Source organism: Lactuca sativa, chromosome 5, assembly GCF_002870075.4.
Source record: "Lactuca sativa cultivar Salinas chromosome 5, Lsat_Salinas_v11, whole genome shotgun sequence".
Taxonomy (NCBI): Eukaryota; Viridiplantae; Streptophyta; class Magnoliopsida; order Asterales; family Asteraceae; genus Lactuca; species Lactuca sativa.
The window spans coordinates 1,597,198-1,615,225 of NC_056627.2; the positions used below are offsets into that span (position 1 = coordinate 1,597,198).

Below are 18,028 nucleotides of genomic sequence, written 5' to 3' on the forward strand. Positions count from 1 at the left end.
TATATATATATATATAAGATGAAACAGTGTCCAAGCTGAGGTTACTAGTCAAATCAGTTGACATCCAACGTTTTTGGACATAACCGATGATTGGATGATGGATATTGTTATCCCAATCCAACTGAAAATCACAATTTATCTTTGATATTTGCTATTTTTGTTATCAAATTACAACCAATTATTAAGACGCATTGAAAGCAAGACATGGCATATATCTGGAATTCTAATATGTGTGAATATGGTACAGCACAAAGCATGCAGCTACAGGTTTTATAGCAGGTGCAAAAGAACAAGAGATTTCAACAATTTCCATATGATAAGATAAATTATAACCATAAAGATAAAGCTAATAAAAAAAATAGGGAATTCAATATATTGATGACAATTTAAATTTCCTTAGAAACCACCGAAAACTGAAAGGATGCATGATCCTGTCTTGTTATACATGTATCAAAAAGATAGATCGATTGGAAATCAAAACCTCTCAGCTAATCTTGCAGTAACAGCTCTAAGTTTTGAATATACTTTCCCTGCAGGGGATCCTAAGATAAGGCTGCACAAAGAGTCTCTAGCAACTTTGATGTTGGCAAAGGATCCCAATATGTGAATCTTTGTGTCTGCAATAACAATCCGAGTCTTTGTTGAATTCTCAATTGCAAATTTGGTTTTACCTCCTTTACCAGAAAGCCTTCCAATGGCACGAGACAGATGCTCTCCTTTAAGGGTCTTAACATCTTTAATCTCAAAGGAATCAACATAAAGCTCATCCATTCGCAGCAATGCAACTGCATCTATCACATCAAAACCAAGCATGAAAGCATGCACAAAGTCTGCACACTTTTGAAGGTTACTAACATCTGGGGTGTCACGCCTCGTCATCAATTCAACATTTCGTGTCTTCACATTCATTCGGATGTCAACCTTCATCTGCTCATAAACTGGACTGTATATGTCCATCCATGCTTTCTTCAGTGGGGTATACCTGTGTTTTGGAACAGATATTTTCCGGAACTGAACTTGCCCATCCGATATCTCATGAGCTGTCAAAGCCTTAAACTTGGGCTTTGCTACAACCTTACTCTCCCTTTCTTCTACTTCCATGGAACTTGTTCCTTTGTCCGTTTGCATCCTGTACCTATAAACCAATACCAGACACCAGATACAAGTAAACAAACTATCAATTTTCATTCCAAACTCTAAAAACTCATGAGCATACACGTTTATGTTTCATATAAAATCGACTGATAACATAACACATACTTGGAATCGGACTTATGGTTTCTGGTAGATTCATACAATCAAATATATAACGAGCGAACCAGAAATACTTACGGGATTTAATGCGATCGGCGAGAATTAGATAATTATGCGGCAGGGGGCTCAGCAGCTGTGAAAAGGTTGAGGGTTTTGGGAGTTGAAAACAGACGAATTCTTTGAGGGTTTCTGGTATTAGGTTATTACTTATGTCTATATAATGGGCTCTTTTAAAGCCCAATCAACTTGAAAGCTTAATGGGTTGTGTGTTTCGGTTTGTGTTTGTTACTTCAATCTTAATCTTGTTTTTACTAAAATCTTTTATCATTAAAAATACATTCTCGTAAATCGATTATTTAAACAAGAAAATCATATCCAAACGAATCAAATGTTTTCATTTTGCGCGTTACAAAAAGATTTCAAAACCAAATGAAGATGGTTATCTCGGTTCTGTAAGATACTCAATCATTAGTTTATGTGTGGATTGTCGAGGAAAACTTTGGAAAGATATTTGTTTATATAAAACTAATCAATAGTAGTTACAGTCTTGAGCTCTATATTAAAATTAAAGTAGTATATTGAAGTTTATTTTGGAAATACAATCTAGAGTGATTAATTAAAGATCATGTGCGAAGGGTTAAAAAAAAACATTTTAATTTCTTTTTTAATTTATAATTACAATTCATTCATACTACGATAATTGTTATACCAGTAATACTTAAGAGATTTTCTTTTGTTTGAGAGTTCAACGTAACTATTGTAAGTGACTATAATTTGTTTTGGAAGTTTAATAAAATCATCTCTCTCTCTCTCTCTCTCTCTCTCTCTTGTCCATAGACGTAGATCACTTTGACAATTTTTTTTATTTTAGTTTTCAAAAGTTTTACCAAAGTTCTTTTATTATTTTGTCTGAAGTACTTAACTTATTTGTTAAATTTCCAACAAAATGGTATCAGAACTTAACTTGTTTATTAAATTTCCATCAAAATGGTATCATAGCTCTTCTGATCCTTGACAAGTGATATCTAATTTGTTGAATTAAATGAATTTGATATTTTCAACCACTTTGATATTTATTGTTATTAGTGTCACTTGTAAAGTAATGAATTTTCAGATAAAATATTAAAAAGATAATGGCTCTTTCTAAAATTTCCCTTTATATAAGCTAATTTGATCCCAGGGTAATGCTTCTTTAGGAGTTAAGGGTAGAGCCCCTTATGCTGGTTATTTGTTTTGACAATAAAAGTTTAAGAAAAACCAACTAGTAGGGGGCTAGAAAAATAAATTACAAAGGAATGGGGATCATTGGGTTTTGTAACCACAAAGTCCAAATTACAGAGCGTTTTTTAATCCTAGATGTATACCACTCAAACGACTGGTGAATAATTCTCCCCAAAATAACATTTCTAGGAAACTTCGACTTTTATAAAGACTACATTGTTCTTAAAAACGTTACAACATCCTTACAATAGTAAGAATAATGACCTCCAAAGCTTTCCTTTTCTTCTTAGGCAACAAAACCATGTCCACCCATGTCATCAACTCAACGATAGTAATCAAAGAAGGAAACGGAATATCCACTCACTTAGAGATCAAAGACCAAACTTGATCAACCACACCACAAAGAAGAACACATGATTCACATCTTCTAAAGCATTTTCGCAAGAGGTACAGAGTAGAAGGAATACCAATATGACGATCAATCAAGTTCAGTCTAGTGGGCATCATGTTTAAAAGCACACGCCACAACATCACATTAAGGATCAATTGCGCACAAAAAAATAGTTAGTAACTAAAAGTGCAAATTGACAAAACATTGATGTATTATAGTGTCAAAAACTCTTCGGGCCAAAATACCATGTTTTTGGCTCTCTTGTGATTTGATTTATACCATACACATAAGTAATTTTGTTCTTCTCATTCTTGTGCCTAAGACTCAAAGTGTCACCTCTTCAATTTATCATTTAAAATTTGGATTGTCATGTGTCACATTTTATGATACCCAAACATATGATCAATATAAAAATTAAGGGAAGTCAACTGACAGGATCCAGTTTTTGATTATGACACAAACACTTTTTTCTCTCCAACGTCTAACAAAATTTTCGTAATTATAAGGTTATTAGCTAATGGAATTTAAGGCTCTTGTGACAAAAGAACAAAAATAAACCATAAAGCGAAGATTAGAAGCAACTACAAACAAGCGAACAACAGAAAGATTCATGGAATGTATCGCATAGGATCAAGAATGATGAAACAACATTGATAATGTCCTAATGTAAGCACGTCTGATAGATGCATCAAAGTTGGTTAATACAAACTTATAACCATAACCAGCTGTCCAGCGTGGTTCCTTTATATTTGCTTGGAAAAAGAACTATTTTGTACACACACATGCACACAAAACAAATGATTTGCATTTTAATCCAAACAAACAAAGCACAGGTGGTAAATGCATTGAATCAGTAGATAAACAAATTAATAATGGATCAGAGTTTCAGAAACCTTTCCAAACAGAAAGAATTTCATTTACAACTTCAGCTATGAGTTCCCTATCAGCAGATTGTATAAATGCATTGAATTCATCTATAATGTCAAAAATCTTACCAAACTTGACAAGATACTCAAGGCATCCGAGCTTGAGCATTGGCAAACGATAAAGAAAAGCGCTCTGGAGCCTGTCAAGAACGTTGTTGGCATGAATATCTTGTAACAGGCTTTCTTGGCATGCATCTTTGAGATCTGAAACATCATACTTGTCAGCAGCTCTGAGAAGATGGAGTCTGTGAGTGAGAAAATCTTGGTACTGTATGTTAGCGTATATATAGCTGAGAAAAGCTTGGCAAGCTTGAATGGACATGTCAGAGATGTTTATGGCAGACATCTCTTTCTCTTTCAGGTCGTGGGAGAACATGCTTCGAAAGACCGGTGAACGGGCTGCAAGAACCGCCCTGTGGGCCCCAATGCTTCCATCCGAAGCACGGATGATGATATCTGTGTGGATACTTTCTGATAACATTCGCCCAAGAGAAATACAAGAAACTGCTCTTGTGTTCTGTTTCTGTGGGTGTGGGAACCCTTCACTCACACCCCAGATCGAACATAATTCCTCGCCTCCGCCTCCGCCTCCGCCTCCCTGTTTGTTTGTTTGTTTGTTACATAAATTAACAAATATAAAATGTTACTTATTCTACCAATTTAAATAAGTAGTTAGTTTTCACTTTTCATATCGTACAAACATTGATTCGACTTCGAGTGAAGTAGTTTTACTGCACACGTCAACTAACCTAGCTATTAATTTAATTAACACACACACACACCACCGATTAGCTAATAGTTGAATTTAGCTATACCTACGGCTACAATATCATTTTCAGAAACAGTAAATTAAATTAATATAGTGTAAAGGGTGTTAAAAAGCTGAAGATGAATGAAAATTTACGTCTGGAGATGCAGTCTTGAGATCAAGAAACTCAACATCAATGATGAATCTCCCGGTCAATGGAACCTCAAGCGCCCAGATAAAATCCTTACCACTATGCAGCGGCTTATCCCTAACTTCTACACACATAAAAAATTCAAAATAAAGATCATGATATTCATGTGGATTCCTTTACTTTAAATATCATTAATTATCAAATAAAGTACGTAAATAGTGAAATTACCTGGATGAACCAAAGTCTTGCGGCCTCCCAAAAAGGATATTATACGAATGTCGAAGGAAGCAACGGGCGGAGGAGGACCGTCTCCAGCTAACTTTGGTATCTCTGGGGAGAGTTTAATCAACCATATTTTTCGATTCTTTTCCACAACTAAATGCCTTTCATTTTACAAAGTAACAATAAACAAGAATCATTAATGTCATCTTTTCAAATATTAAAACTGCATATATGATTCCATGGCTGCATTTTCTGCCTTCAGTCATGATAAGATATATTATGCATTTCGTCCAACAATAAACGGAACTGGTTGATACTTATTGGAAAGAATGCATTCTTTAATTGTCAGTACTCTGTTTTGTTTGTTAATTAAAGATCGCTTATTCATAACAAAAGAACAAAAAATCAAAGAAGGCAGTATTATTTGGGTAAATAACGAAACTTACCAGTTCCAGTTGCCGATCTTGAAAGGATCGGATTTGCGGTAAGAAAAGCCAAAATCATCGAAACGCCATTGAGCGAGACGGGACGTGGTATCGACCCGGTAAGCAGAGTCCGTCATCCTACCGAAAGCAAGCGCCACTGCGATTTCATGGAAGCAATCGAAAATTCCATCCAACACCAACTCTCCGTGCTTTCCCAGGATTGCTTCTGATCTAGAACACAACACACACACACACACTTTCACCCACACCGCAGGCTGTGCTTGCTCCGAGAATTTAATAAATTTACAGGCTTCAGACGGATTATGGCTCGACTTCCTTGCGGGCTTCGAGCACGCAAAAGTCTTGATTAAACTTTTACGCCATTCATTCTTGCCTTAATAACCTTACTATGAAGATGATGGTAAATATTTTTTTGCACTTCAGGCTGTAGTCTTGCGTTTGGGTTTAATCTACTTCCAATCTTCTCATTTTAAAGCATTCCAAAATTTTAACAGATTTTACATTAAAAATATATATGTTTTGTGTTAAAGTATACAGTATTTTTATTTTATGTTAAAAAATAGATAGCGATGTCTATTTAAAGTCAACATAAATGAATATCGCAAACTCTTTAAATGAGTTTTTCCATATGAGGAGGATAAAACATTTTAAAAATTAACGCAAAATGGTTTATTGTCCAAGTAATGGGTGAGAACCCCAATCCTTCGTTCAAATTAAATATAACGTTAATATATTATTTATATATATTTTAATATTAAAAAAGTGAGGGGTGAAAGACTGAAAGTCGATGATTACTATTAGTTTTGTGGTGATGAGAGAGATGAGGAGAAAATAATATCACGCAGACATGACCAAAATTATGATAAGATATGATATAACATCTATTGGTATAAAAGAGCTGAACAAAATGATGAGGATTATAAATCTTGAGCAGTCTAAAAGAGATGAACAAAGTTATAAAAGTGTGGGGTGGGGATTATAAATCTTGAGCAGGGAGGTATAATTTTCCAATTCGAATGATAACACTTCCACATTAAAATAAATAAATAAATAAAATTTATACGTTTTTTTTCTTTAAAAAAAGTCATCTTGATGCTGCCATTATCCTACATAAATATTATTGGCTGACATACACCAACAACAAAGCAAACAAATAGACTGCCTATAGAAATTTGATTACCATCATCTTAAAAATGTTTTTTTTTTTTTTTTTTTTTCCTAATGAAGGTTCGGAAATATAATATGATTATTCATATGTTTCCAAAAACCACCAGTATCGAAAATGTATCTCCTTCACCACGAGAGAATTCGGAATAACTCTCATGTTATGCAATTAAGCACATAAAAAGATTATCATTTTATGATTATTATTATTAAAAACTATATTAATCGGACTACATAGTTTTTTTGAGTTTACATAAGAAATGATAATGTTGAAGCCACCAATTCCAATTAATTGATGGTCTTGATCAATTCAATGAGACTATGTTAAATCTAAATTAAAATCGTGACATAGAGAAGTGTTGGGGCCTTGACTATTGGTTTAACTTTTGAATGACCAAAAGTCTTTTTAGAAAAAAATCATAGACAAAAGACTTCTAAAAGCTATTTTTGGATTTTGCAAGGAAGGAAAATCAACTTTTTGGAAAAGTCAAGAAAACCTGACTTTTTGTAACTTTTCCAAAAAGATCTTTTGGCCTCTAAAAAGCTAAGCCAAACACCCCCTAAGAAGTGTTTGAATATTGAGGGGTGAAGAAAAATATAATTGCAAACTTGATTTAGCTCACTATTTTGTAATTCCCATTTTAAGTCGTTTAGTTTTCATTGGTACGTATTTAGTCCTTCAATTTATAAAATCTTGACATTTTGATCACTCTCTTTGTTCTTACCAACACTAATCAAATTTGTAGAAAACATACATTTTTTAGTTTCTTTCAAGAAAGGAGATGAATAACTACATGTTCTTTTAATTTTATGATGCATGAAAAAGAAAGAATTATTTGAAAATAAAAGAAAGAATTAATGTAGTTATTTTATAATAAAAAATATCTTTTATTTGATCATAGTTAATATGTTCCTTACAAGCACCATGTAACATCCTGACTCCCAGGTATAATATTTATATATGTATTTTATGAGTTGATTGAGCAACTCGACGAGTTGGATGCCCCAACTCATCGAGTAAAGATGGATTTGGCCACGTGGGTTTTACGACCAACTCGACGAGTCGAAGGGACCAACTCGACGAGTTGGCGCTGTGAGAGGAAACCCTAAATCTCTGGGGTTGGGTCCTATTTAAAGGAGCTTAAGCCCTCATTTCTGCCTCACCAGCCACATCACTCCCCTGTGTGAAACCCTAATCGCCTATATTGGTTTAAGAGAGAAAGATAGCTAATCTTTGGGCATTTTAGTGCACTTTTGGAAGAGAAGAGAATAGTATTAAAGCAAGGAACGAGAAGGGACTGTTGGATATGGTGTTCATCCACTCTTTATCTTCTGTTGGAAGGTAAAAGTCACCACCTTGCTCATCATTTTGTTTAGATCTCGTTTCTAGGGAGTTTTTAGGGCTTTTTCCATCGTCTCTTGAGACTTTGAGCATTTTGAGCTTGCCAAGAGATTAAGACCTCAGATTCGGACCTTGTGAGGTCCCTTAAGCACAAAGGTCCAAGCTTTATCAAGCTAGAAGAAAGTTTTATTGCTTAGGACCCTAAATGAAAGTTGTTTTGGCATTTCAAGCCCTAAGTGCCATGCATGGAAGTAAAGCTTGCAACTTTACGTGGTATCTCTATTGGGTTTTGTATACTACAACATCCTATGATGCACATACAACCCTAAATACTTTGGATCTATGTTTTCTCTAATTATACATGCAATATTGTTTCCTAAGCATTAAGCCTACAACTAGCATACAATTGACATAAACAACATAGAAATGAGTTATAGAATTACCTCTTGTTGTAGCTTGTAGTTTTGGCCTTTAAGAACTTAACACCTCAAATGTGATGCCTCAAATCGTTCATATGGACTAACTCTTTATGGATTCTTTCATAAACTTAGTCCATCGTGTATAATAAGCCCAAACAATATATATATATATATATATATATAACTAATTTACACAATTAGTCGCTATTAGTCTAATAAGTCTGTTTTGATCACTAAATTAATTCCAAATTAATTCTTGATCAATACTAATTAAATAATATGATTTCATATTAATATATTAAAACTTATAATATATTAATAAATCATAAATAAACTCTTCTCAAAAGTCCATCCTATCAAATTGCTCTGGTGAAGGCAATCCAAATTGACCATGCTACTCTTGGGTCAAGTACATACCAATTATAGTTATGGGCTTAGACACCTAATCCAATAGTCTCCCACTTGGATAAGTCTAATAACTATTATTGCAATTACGACACCATAAGCCGACTAGCAATCATAGCTCTTAAAAGTCGTTGTTGAACTTTGACCTAGTCAATGACGCGTCCATTAGATAAGGGATCATATATTCATCCATTCTACAAGATATCATATGGACAGAGACATGGATTATAATCATTCTCTCTATCCATATGTTGTTTCCTGATTTCCGATTTATGACGACCGACTAACTTAATAAATCAAATCAGTCCAGGATTGGCCAAGCACTTAGGTTTTGTCATCACTAAATCATCGAGGGGCCCACATATATCACTTTTATCCCTCTAAGGGTAAAAGGAATGGATAAACTTTGAATCATATGCTTGCTATATTTACTCATCAAATTACACACAACAATGCATTTTATAACACCAAGTTACTGGTGCGTTTACGCATCATCAATGTGTAACTGACTTGTAAATTACAACTCACATGTCTTGGTTTCAAGAATATAAGATATTATTGTCTCATAATCACTCGTGATAAAATACATGAAGTGATTCAGATGAGCGTGAGTTTAATCCAATACTCGAATCATATTCCTTGAGTACTCATGAACACTACAATAAACTTGTGCTATATCTAAAACACTTAGACAATCTACAGTCAGATTCATGACAGTCTTGCTTCAATACCTACTTCCAAAGTATGATCGACTGTGGACAGTTTGAATAACCTAGTTATTCAAGAATTCAAAACATGCAAAGTGCAACACAAGAATAATCGAATCCAATACTGTGTAACGCCCCGATCCTCAGGTACAGTTTAAATATGATTTCTTGGGTTAAGGCCTACTCGACGAGTTGGTTGCCCTACTCGTCGAGTAGCATCAGGGTGGGATCGCGGGATAAGTGACCTACTCGACGATTCCATATTGGGACTCGGCGAGTAGGAGCTGGCAGATGAAACCCTAAATCTTGGGGTTTTACACCCTATTTAAAGGAACCTCAGCCTCCTTTGGGCCTCTATACAGTTCTAGAGAGTTTTGTGAGACCCTAATCCGTGTGTGTGCCCCTTTGTGTGTTGAAGCTTGAAAGAGGATCTTTGGAGGGAGAAGGCTTGGAGGAGAAGGAGATTGGAGCAAGTAGAGTGTGGGAATCAACACTTATCTCGGTTATCATCTTCTAGAGGTACCCAAATCGCAATTTTCTTGTAGATCTCTTCTATTGGTTAAGTTCTAGGGTTTCTTTTATGAAATGTTAAGTTGATAAGATGAGCTATGGGCTAGATCTGAAGTTGTAACTTCAGATCTGGACCCTCCTTGGATTCTAGAAGCATAAAGTTGTAGTCTTGGTCATGATTAAGGTCCCTCTTGAGCATGAAGCTCCATGAAGAACTTAAAATAGGAATTTAGAGCCTTTATAGCTATGCATGCATGTAAAGTTTGCAACTTTATGTGAAAAGCATGCCCTAGAAGCTTGGATCAGTGATTTGGAGCCGCTGCATGGCTCAAAACAAGTCTATATAGAAAAAGGACTGAATGGACTCGGCGAGTCGCAAGGTTGACTCGGCGAGTCATATGAAGATAGCCGTGGACTCGACGAGTAGGATGAGCAACTCGGCGAGTCCGATGAAGATTGCCATAGACTCGACGAGTTGTATGAACAACTTGGCGAGTCGGATGTGCTTTCCCCAAGCTATGAATGCGTGTGTATCCTTCGTGTTGCTAGAAGGAAACCCGAGGAGTAGCCTTAAGGTTTCGATTGAAAATCATAAGAACTCGGCGAGTCACCCCGGTGACTCGACGAGTGGAAGGAGTTTCAAGGAACTCGGCGAGTAGCCTCGAGTACTTGGCGAGTTAAGGTAAACATGGACTGTTGACCTTGACTAAGGACTTTGACTTTGATCAGGGGTAAAATGGTCATTATACCCTCAGTTCAGTTATCGGTATCTGATTTAGTGTTTATGGAAATTGTAGCCGGAGAATTCCGGAGCAGCAGTCATCCAACTTTGGATTTAGCATCTTAGCAGTTAGAGTTACGAGGTGAGTTTCCTTCCAGTAGGAACGGGTCTATAGCCACAATGCCGGCCCGTTTAGTTAGCAGTAGTTCCGGACCTTGGTCCGATGCAGTAGTATGTATGCTTGATGTCTTCGTGATTCATGCATGTTTTGTTATGTGTAGTATGTCGGGCAAGCCCGATACAAAATGTGATTATGCTATATGTTCATGATATGTTATATCTAGTTTATTCCGGACTTCGGTCCGATGCCGGGCGGGGCCTAAGTTATTCCGGACTTCAGTCTGATGTCGGGTGGGCCCGGTGCAGTGGGTGGGGCCCAGTATGTGTTATATGTATTATGGTATGATATGTGGTAGTTTAGAGGAGCTCACTAAGCTTCATGCTTATAGTTTTAGTTTTTGGTTTCAGGTACTTCCGCTAGTAAGGGGAAGAGCTCGGGATGATAGCATTGCACACACCACAACTTCAGTTTTTCTTATCCTGGGAGTTTTCATTAGAAACTATGATATGTTTTGATACAGTTGTTATGTTACATTTGTCATGATCTTTTGGGATACTTGTTCCACCGTTTTGTTGGTATGTTATCGATGATGTGATTTTTTGTATTATTAAAACAAAAAATCTGGGTCGTATTTTTGGATGTTACAAGTTGGTATTAGAGCCTTGGTTTGAGGGATTCAGGCTTACTTTCGAGTGTGTCTGAAATGGTGAAATTTTTTTAAAAGGGAAATGTTTTCTAAAAGAAATTTTGAAAAGAAATTAGAAAGAAAATGAGTTTTCTTAAAAAGGGGTGTGGTGCATGTGATCAGCCGAGCTTAAGTAAGTACTCCCAAATTACCCATACAAGCTTATGTTATGATTATCAGTTTCAGTTTCATTAGAACAATATGCTAGAATAGGACTGCAGATCTAGGAGGATGCCTTATGTGCCTGCTATATGTGTTTCAGCTTTATGCGAATTGCATGCTAGTATTGAGTAGACAGCAGTAGGATAGCCTGGTTAGGTTATGCCTGATAGTATGAGCTTAGCATTGTACGCTAGTGCAGATTAGTCAGTATGATAGCCATAGTGGTATATGCTTGATTAAATAGGGATGAGCAAAAGGACCGAACCGGCCGGAACCGGGAACCGGCTTCGGCCAAAATCAAGAACCGAACCGGCCCGGCGGTTCTACCGATTCCAGTTCTACCAGTTCCCGGTTCCTACCGGTTCTTGTCGTGTCTTCAAATGTTGGAACCGGTATTCGAAAAATAGCATCATACGGTTCCGATTTTTGCCGGTTCTACCGGTTTTTTCCGGTTCCTACCGGTTCCCGGTTCCAAAAATCCACAAAAATAACGTCCCAGTCCCGGCCCGACCGGTTCCATCGGGTTCCGGTTCCGGTACCGGTTCCGGCCGGTTCCCCGGTCCATATGCTCATCCCTAACTCGATGCCCAAAATGCTGCTTGCTTTGTGCTTTTAGGAGTTCTAGCTGTCTTTCACTAACTAGTAAACGAGTATGTTAAGTTACATATTGCCAAGACTAAATAATTTTAGATGGTTAGGTCTATCTCTATTTTGCAACTCTCGTTTGAGTCCAACCGTTATAGGGTAGGATCTCTCATTCGAAGAATTATATAGTCTGAGTGATATGTAATAGTATTCGCAAGCTAGTTAGGGAAGGAAATGGGGATTTCTTATGCAGCTGATGGCGGAGAGTGGGTTGGTAATTACCCTACGGCAAGCCTAGGATGAGATTAGCATGAGGTCAGCAGTGGTAGTAGAAGGGACTTGGCGGAGTTGAGGCAGTTCTTAAGGAAGGTACAGATAGATGTGGAAGGTAGTAGGGGCCCATACTACTGAAAGTAGAGGATCTGTACTTGAATCAAGGAAGGCCAAGGCGAAACCAGGAAACTTGTAGTAATAGTGATCCCTCGAGATATATTAGTATTTCTGACGTTGTCGTTATGTGTTTCAGAATGGTGGTTTTGCGCCCGAGACCAGCAGTGGACAGTTCAGGTGCCGGTGAGGGATCAGGACTAGGCTCGGAGGCCGAGCATTTGGATGATCAGACTAGGGAGTTTCTCTCTTCAGAGATTACCCGCATCATACTCGATCAGAATCCTGTGATCTTTGGTTCGATCAAGGAGGGTATTTTGGAGCTGATGGATGATAGGTTGAGCACCTTTCGTGCTGAGGTGGCGACCATGATGGGGTCGCGCACGCTCACTTTCAGGGAGTTCAGAGCCTGTGGAGCTCCTGACTATCATAGGGCGCGAGACCCCATAGCGAGTACCAGGTGGTTGGTGGATTTCGCCAATGCTTTCCGCACCAGCAGATGTCCCAAGGGGGACAAGGTCAGACTAGCATCCTGTCCTCTGAAGGACAGGGCACGAGATTGGTGGGAGGAGATTGGACATGTCATTGGGGATGACACAACACTTGATGCGATGACCTGGGCTGATTTTACTACCATGTTCAGAGCCGAGTTTGCACCGGTTATCGATGTGCAACAGTTAGCCAAGGAGTTTCAGGATCTCACCCAGACTACATAGACGGTGGCAGAGATTACCGCTAAGTTCAGGGAGAAGGCTCTTCTCGTTCCTCAGTAAGCATGTAGCACCTGGTTCTTGGTACGTGTTCTTTTTATTAAATCTCTTAATATTTTTTCATTTGGCCTTGGACTCGGCCAGTTGAAGGACCAACTCGCCGAGTAGAAGAGTGATGAGGTGCGGAGTTAAGTTGTGGACTCGGCGAGTCGAGTCCCGGACTCAGCGAGTAGACCCTGTTTGGGCAAAAGCCCTAATCTGAGGGTTTGCACCCTATTTAAACACCTTAACTCGGCCTCCTTAGTCCCAGTTGCTCCTAGAAGACCCCCATAGCAAACCCTAGCCGTTATTGAAGCAATCTAAGGCTTTTGGAGTGATTTTGTTGCTTTTGTGATCCAAGGAAGAAAGGAAAAGCTTGAAGGATCAAGAGGAGGCTAGAAGGATTCGGTTTTGAGCATCATTTGCCGACTTCAGAAGGTATAAAGTCTATACCTTGCTTGCTCTTTTGATAGATCCCATTTTGTGGAGTTTTACGGCTTTTCTAATCCATTTTGGTCACCAACCATGATTGCAAGCATGGTTTGAGGTTGATGTTTCGGATCTAGGTCCTTTGAGGGGTTACAAGGCAGAAAGGAGTGGCTTTTGCACTCAAGGAAGGCCCCATGCCTTGTGAGAGCTTGTTTTAGGACCTTTTGAGCTTGAAGTCCCATGCAAGCACGTAAAGGTTGTAACTTTACGTGCTAGATCGATTGTAGAAGCATAGATCTACATTTTGATCAAGTGTTGTACATCAGAAAGCGAAGATTCAGTGAGTGGTTGTGACCAACTTGGTGAGTCCTTTCTTGGACTCGGCGAGTCCAAGGTTCTTTCCCATATCAGTTGAGGGTCATAAGGACCCAGTTGAGGGTCATAAGGACCCAGTTGAGTGTGGAAAGGTTTTAAGGGGGTCCCAAGGGGTGACCCAACGTTCTGGACTAAGCCGTTGTTCTGGAAGTTCATGGGACTCGGCGAGTACATGAACAGACTCGGCGAGTCCAAGGCAATCTTCTTAAGAATGAATATGAAATCGATGAGTTGTTCCTACAACTCGTCGAGTCAAGGACAGGACCTGAGTATCAGTTGATGATGAACTCGGTGAGTTGTTCATACAACTCGGTGAGTCAGATGAGGATTCAGTCGATGTTCATTTGGAAGGAAAACTCGTCGAGTCATCGCCTAACTCGACGAGTAGAGACAGGTTTGAGGTCTAATGGAAGGATAGGGACTCGGCGAGTTGGCGAGCCAACTCGGCGAGTCAGGTCAACCAGAAGTTGACTTTGACTTTGACTTGGTCAGGGGGTAAAATGGTCATTTTACCCTAAGAGTAGATGTCAGTCCTAACTAAGTCTTTTGTGGGAATTTTAGCCGGAGGATTTCCGGAGCTGCAGCAACAGCAACAGTCAGAGGATTCCCGCACAGTTCAGCAGCTACTACGAGGTGAGTTACCTTCCAGTAGTGGTGGGTCTACGGTCACAATTCTGGCCCACCAGTAGGGATCGTATGCTAGATGTTTGTCTTTGTGATATTCATCTGTGTTGTTACTACTTGATATGTGATATGCTAGCGTGATATGGTATGTGATAGTGATAGAGTTTGGTTGTTAGGACCGAAGGGTAGGTTAGGCACCCCAGATATGCCTAACAGTATGTTATGACATGTTTAGCTGCTAGCACGATATGTTACATGAGATAGAGGTAGTAGGAGGGGGAACAGTCCCTGAGATTCGGTTGTTAAGACCGAAGGGTAGGTCGGACACCCCAGATATGTCTGACAATAGATTATACTATGATATATGTGATACTAGTAGTAGGGGGTGAAATAGTCCCCGAGGTTTGGTTGTTAGGACCGAAGGTTAGTCGGCACCCCAGAATGGCTCAACATGGGTAGGTCAGCGCCCCAGAATGGCTTGACACGGGTAGATCGGCACCCCAAAATGGCCGTACGGGTAGGTCGGCACCCCAGAATGGTCGTACCGGGTAGGTCGGGCACCCCAGAAATGTCTGGCAGTATGTATGTGATATGATTGTATGGTATGTGGTACGATAGGGGAACTCACTAAGCTTCGTGCTTACAATTTTCAGTTTTGGTTTCAGGTACCTCTTCAGCGAAGGGGAAGGAGCTGGCGCGGTAGCGGTACATCATACACACATATTGGTTTTCCGCAATATGAGATGTTCTGGGATTATACTTTGACATTATTATTATTTTCATGTTTTAGGATTTCAGACACGAGATATGCTATATGAAATGATATGATGGATGATGTTTGACTATCAATGTTTTACAAACCACTTAATTTAAACGAAATTTTTGGGCGTGAAAATTGGGTCGTTACAACGCAACTGATGAGGAAATGAAGAAGACCCATTATCATGAGATGTTGCGGAGTGATATCCGCCGGTTTGTGAGCCGGTCCAGCTATAAAACGCTGGATGACATGATTGCTAGGGCTCATGAGAGAGATTGATCTAGAGATGGAGAAGAAGAAGAAGCCAGAGGTGGTATCTAGCACTGGGAGTTCGGGCAAAAAGCCCAAGGTGTCAGATCAAAGGTCTAGGGGACAGCAGAGCCACAGTCAATGTGGCAAGTGTGGGAAAGTGCACGATGGGGTGTGCAAGGCAGGGAGTCCCGGCTGCTTTATGTGCGGCCGGACTGGGCATATAAAAAGAGACTGTACAACTACTACTACCACCACCACAACATCAGATCTGATTTGCTTTCATTGCAATCATAGGGGACATAAAAAGTCACAGTGTCCGAGCTTAGCCGCAGCAGGGAAGGTGTCGGCACCTTCCCCTGCTACCTTGAGGATTACGGACGGTTGTCAGGGCCGGGCCGAGGCGCCAGTGGCGAAGAGTAGAGCTTTTTCAGATGACAATAGAGGAGGCACGAGTGACTCCTGACGTGGTGACGGGTATGTATTTGCTTTTATCTCTGGATTTGTTATTGATTGTTTCTAATGTTATATATGTATTTGCGTATAGGGTCGTTCTTAGTGAATGGCATCTCAGCTACAATATTGTTTGATTCAGGGGCTACCTGATCATTTGTTTCACTTGCGCTAAGAAAGAGGTTTAGCAGAGCTCCGGGGGAGCTGGATTGCCCACTCGAGGTGGAGATAGCTGACGACAGGACCGTCAGGGTTGCGAGATTACATAAGGCTTGTTCGCTGCAGCTATTTGATGAGCAGTTTTCAGTGGATTTGGTTCCTATTCCCCTGCGAGGGAATAAGGTTATAGTGGGTATGGATTTGCTGAGCCCCAATGGCGCAATGATTGATTGTGAGCTACAGTTAGTGAGGGTCTGCACCCCTGGTGGGGGAGAGTTAATGATTCAGGACGAGAGGCCACAATGCGGACCGATTCTTTGCTCGGCAGCGAGAGCTCGACGCTACTTCCAGCGGGGTTGCACGGGATACGTCGCCTATGTTTTGGATGCCTAGGAGAAGGGCAAGGCGACTGTTAATGATGTACCGGTAGTATGAGACTACCCGGACGTGTTCCTGGAGGATTTTCCTGGGATACCTCCGGAGAGACAGGTTGAGTTTCGGATTGACCTGGTTCCGGGTGCGACTCTGATAGCCAAGGCGCCGTATCGGTTGGATCCTCCAAAGATGCAAGAGTTATCTACGCGGCTACAGGAGCTGCTAGACAAGGGTTTCATCAGACTGAGCAGTTCACCATGGGGAGCCCCGATCTTGTTTATGAAGAAGAAGGATGGGTCACACCGTATGTATATAGATTACCGGGAGTTGAACAAGGTAACAATGAAGAATCGTTACCCACTCCCATGGATAGATGACTTGTTCGATCAGCTTCAGGGAGCATCTTGGTTTTCCAAGATTGATTTGCGCTCTGGTTATCATCGGATGTGGGTCAGAGGTGAGGATGTTCAGAAGACAACTTTTAGGACCCGTTATGGTCATTATGAGTTTGTGGTGATGCCGTTTGGGCTCACCAACGCTCCATCCGCGTTCATGGATCTCATGAACCGCATATACAGGCTGATGCTGGATCGGTCTGTGATAGTGTTGATTGACGATATCTTGGTTTGTTACAAGACTCAGGAGCAGCATGAGGAGCACATGAGGGAGGTTCTAGAGACTTTGAGGAGGGAGAGACTTTTCGCGAAGTTTTCCAAGTGCGAGTTCTGGTTGTGCGAGGTGCAGTTCCTTGGACACCTCATCAACTAGAAGGGGATATTGGTGGATCCGGCCAAGATAGAGGCCGTGATGCAGTGGGAGGTCCCGAGGTCTCCATCTGAGATTCGGAGCTTCCTAGGGTTGGTAGGGTACTACAGGAGATTCATCCAAGACTTCTCCAAGATAGCGGTTCCACTTACCCGACTAACTAGGAAGTCAGTGGTGTTTTGCTGGGGGCCCGAGTAACATGCAACATTTGAGACCCTCAGACAACAATTGTGCGAGGCACCGATTCTTACCCTGCCAGAAGGAGTGGATGACTTTGTAGTCTATTGTGATGCTTCGATCATTGGGATGGGAGCAGTGTTGATGCAGCGAAGGCATGTGATAGCTTATGCCTCTAGACAGTTGAAGCCTCATGGGGCTAACTATCCGACACACGATTTAGAGCTGGGGGCAGTGGTGTTTGCCCTCAAGATTTGGAGACATGACCTCTATGGGGTCCATTGTACCATTTACACGGATCACAAGAGTCTGAGGTACCTCATGGACCAGCCGAATCTGAACATGA

General features: G+C 40.0%; 2 protein-coding genes across 4 annotated transcripts; both read right to left on the minus strand.

Moving 5' to 3' along the window:
- Positions 1-375: 375 nt before the first annotated feature.
- LOC111888705 (uncharacterized) lies at positions 376-1,466 on the minus strand. 2 transcript variants are annotated; one of them, XM_023884831.3, is made up of 2 exons: positions 1,333-1,466; positions 376-1,135 (listed from the first exon to the last, which is right to left on the minus strand). In XM_023884831.3, the coding sequence occupies exon 2, from the start codon at positions 1,126-1,128 to the stop codon at positions 475-477; it is 654 nt and encodes a 217-aa protein (XP_023740599.1). In that variant the 5' UTR covers positions 1,129-1,135; positions 1,333-1,466; the 3' UTR covers positions 376-474. The 2 variants fall into 2 exon arrangements, with proteins under 2 accessions (XP_023740599.1, XP_023740600.1); XM_023884832.3 differs by having other exon boundaries at positions 1,261-1,400.
- A 2,232-nt stretch (positions 1,467-3,698) lies between these two features.
- On the minus strand, positions 3,699-5,826 carry LOC111888710 (BTB/POZ domain-containing protein At1g55760). Of its 2 annotated transcripts, none has more exons than XM_023884837.3 (4): positions 5,360-5,826; positions 4,920-5,074; positions 4,697-4,812; positions 3,699-4,390 (listed from the first exon to the last, which is right to left on the minus strand). In XM_023884837.3, the coding sequence occupies exons 1-4, from the start codon at positions 5,473-5,475 to the stop codon at positions 3,752-3,754; spliced, it is 1,026 nt and encodes a 341-aa protein (XP_023740605.1). In that variant the 5' UTR covers positions 5,476-5,826; the 3' UTR covers positions 3,699-3,751. The 2 variants fall into 2 exon arrangements, with proteins under 2 accessions (XP_023740605.1, XP_023740604.1); XM_023884836.3 differs by having other exon boundaries at positions 4,697-4,815; positions 5,360-5,824.
- Positions 5,827-18,028: the final 12,202 nt, after the last annotated feature.

What these genes read in the sequence shown, in the direction of transcription:
- LOC111888705 (XM_023884831.3), bottom strand. Translation starts at nt 1,128, where the DNA reads ATGCAAACGGACAAAGGAACAAGTTCCATGGAAGTAGAAGAAAGGGAG.
- LOC111888710 (XM_023884836.3), bottom strand. Translation starts at nt 5,475, where the DNA reads ATGACGGACTCTGCTTACCGGGTCGATACCACGTCCCGTCTCGCTCAA. An exon ending in AAGATCGGCAACTGGAACTG is followed by an intron (nt 5,075 to 5,359) that starts GTAAGTTTCGTT and finishes GTAAAATGAAAG; the next exon opens with GCATTTAGTTGTGGAAAAGA. An exon ending in CAAGACTTTGGTTCATCCAG is followed by an intron (nt 4,816 to 4,919) that starts GTAATTTCACTA and finishes TTATGTGTGTAG; the next exon opens with AAGTTAGGGATAAGCCGCTG.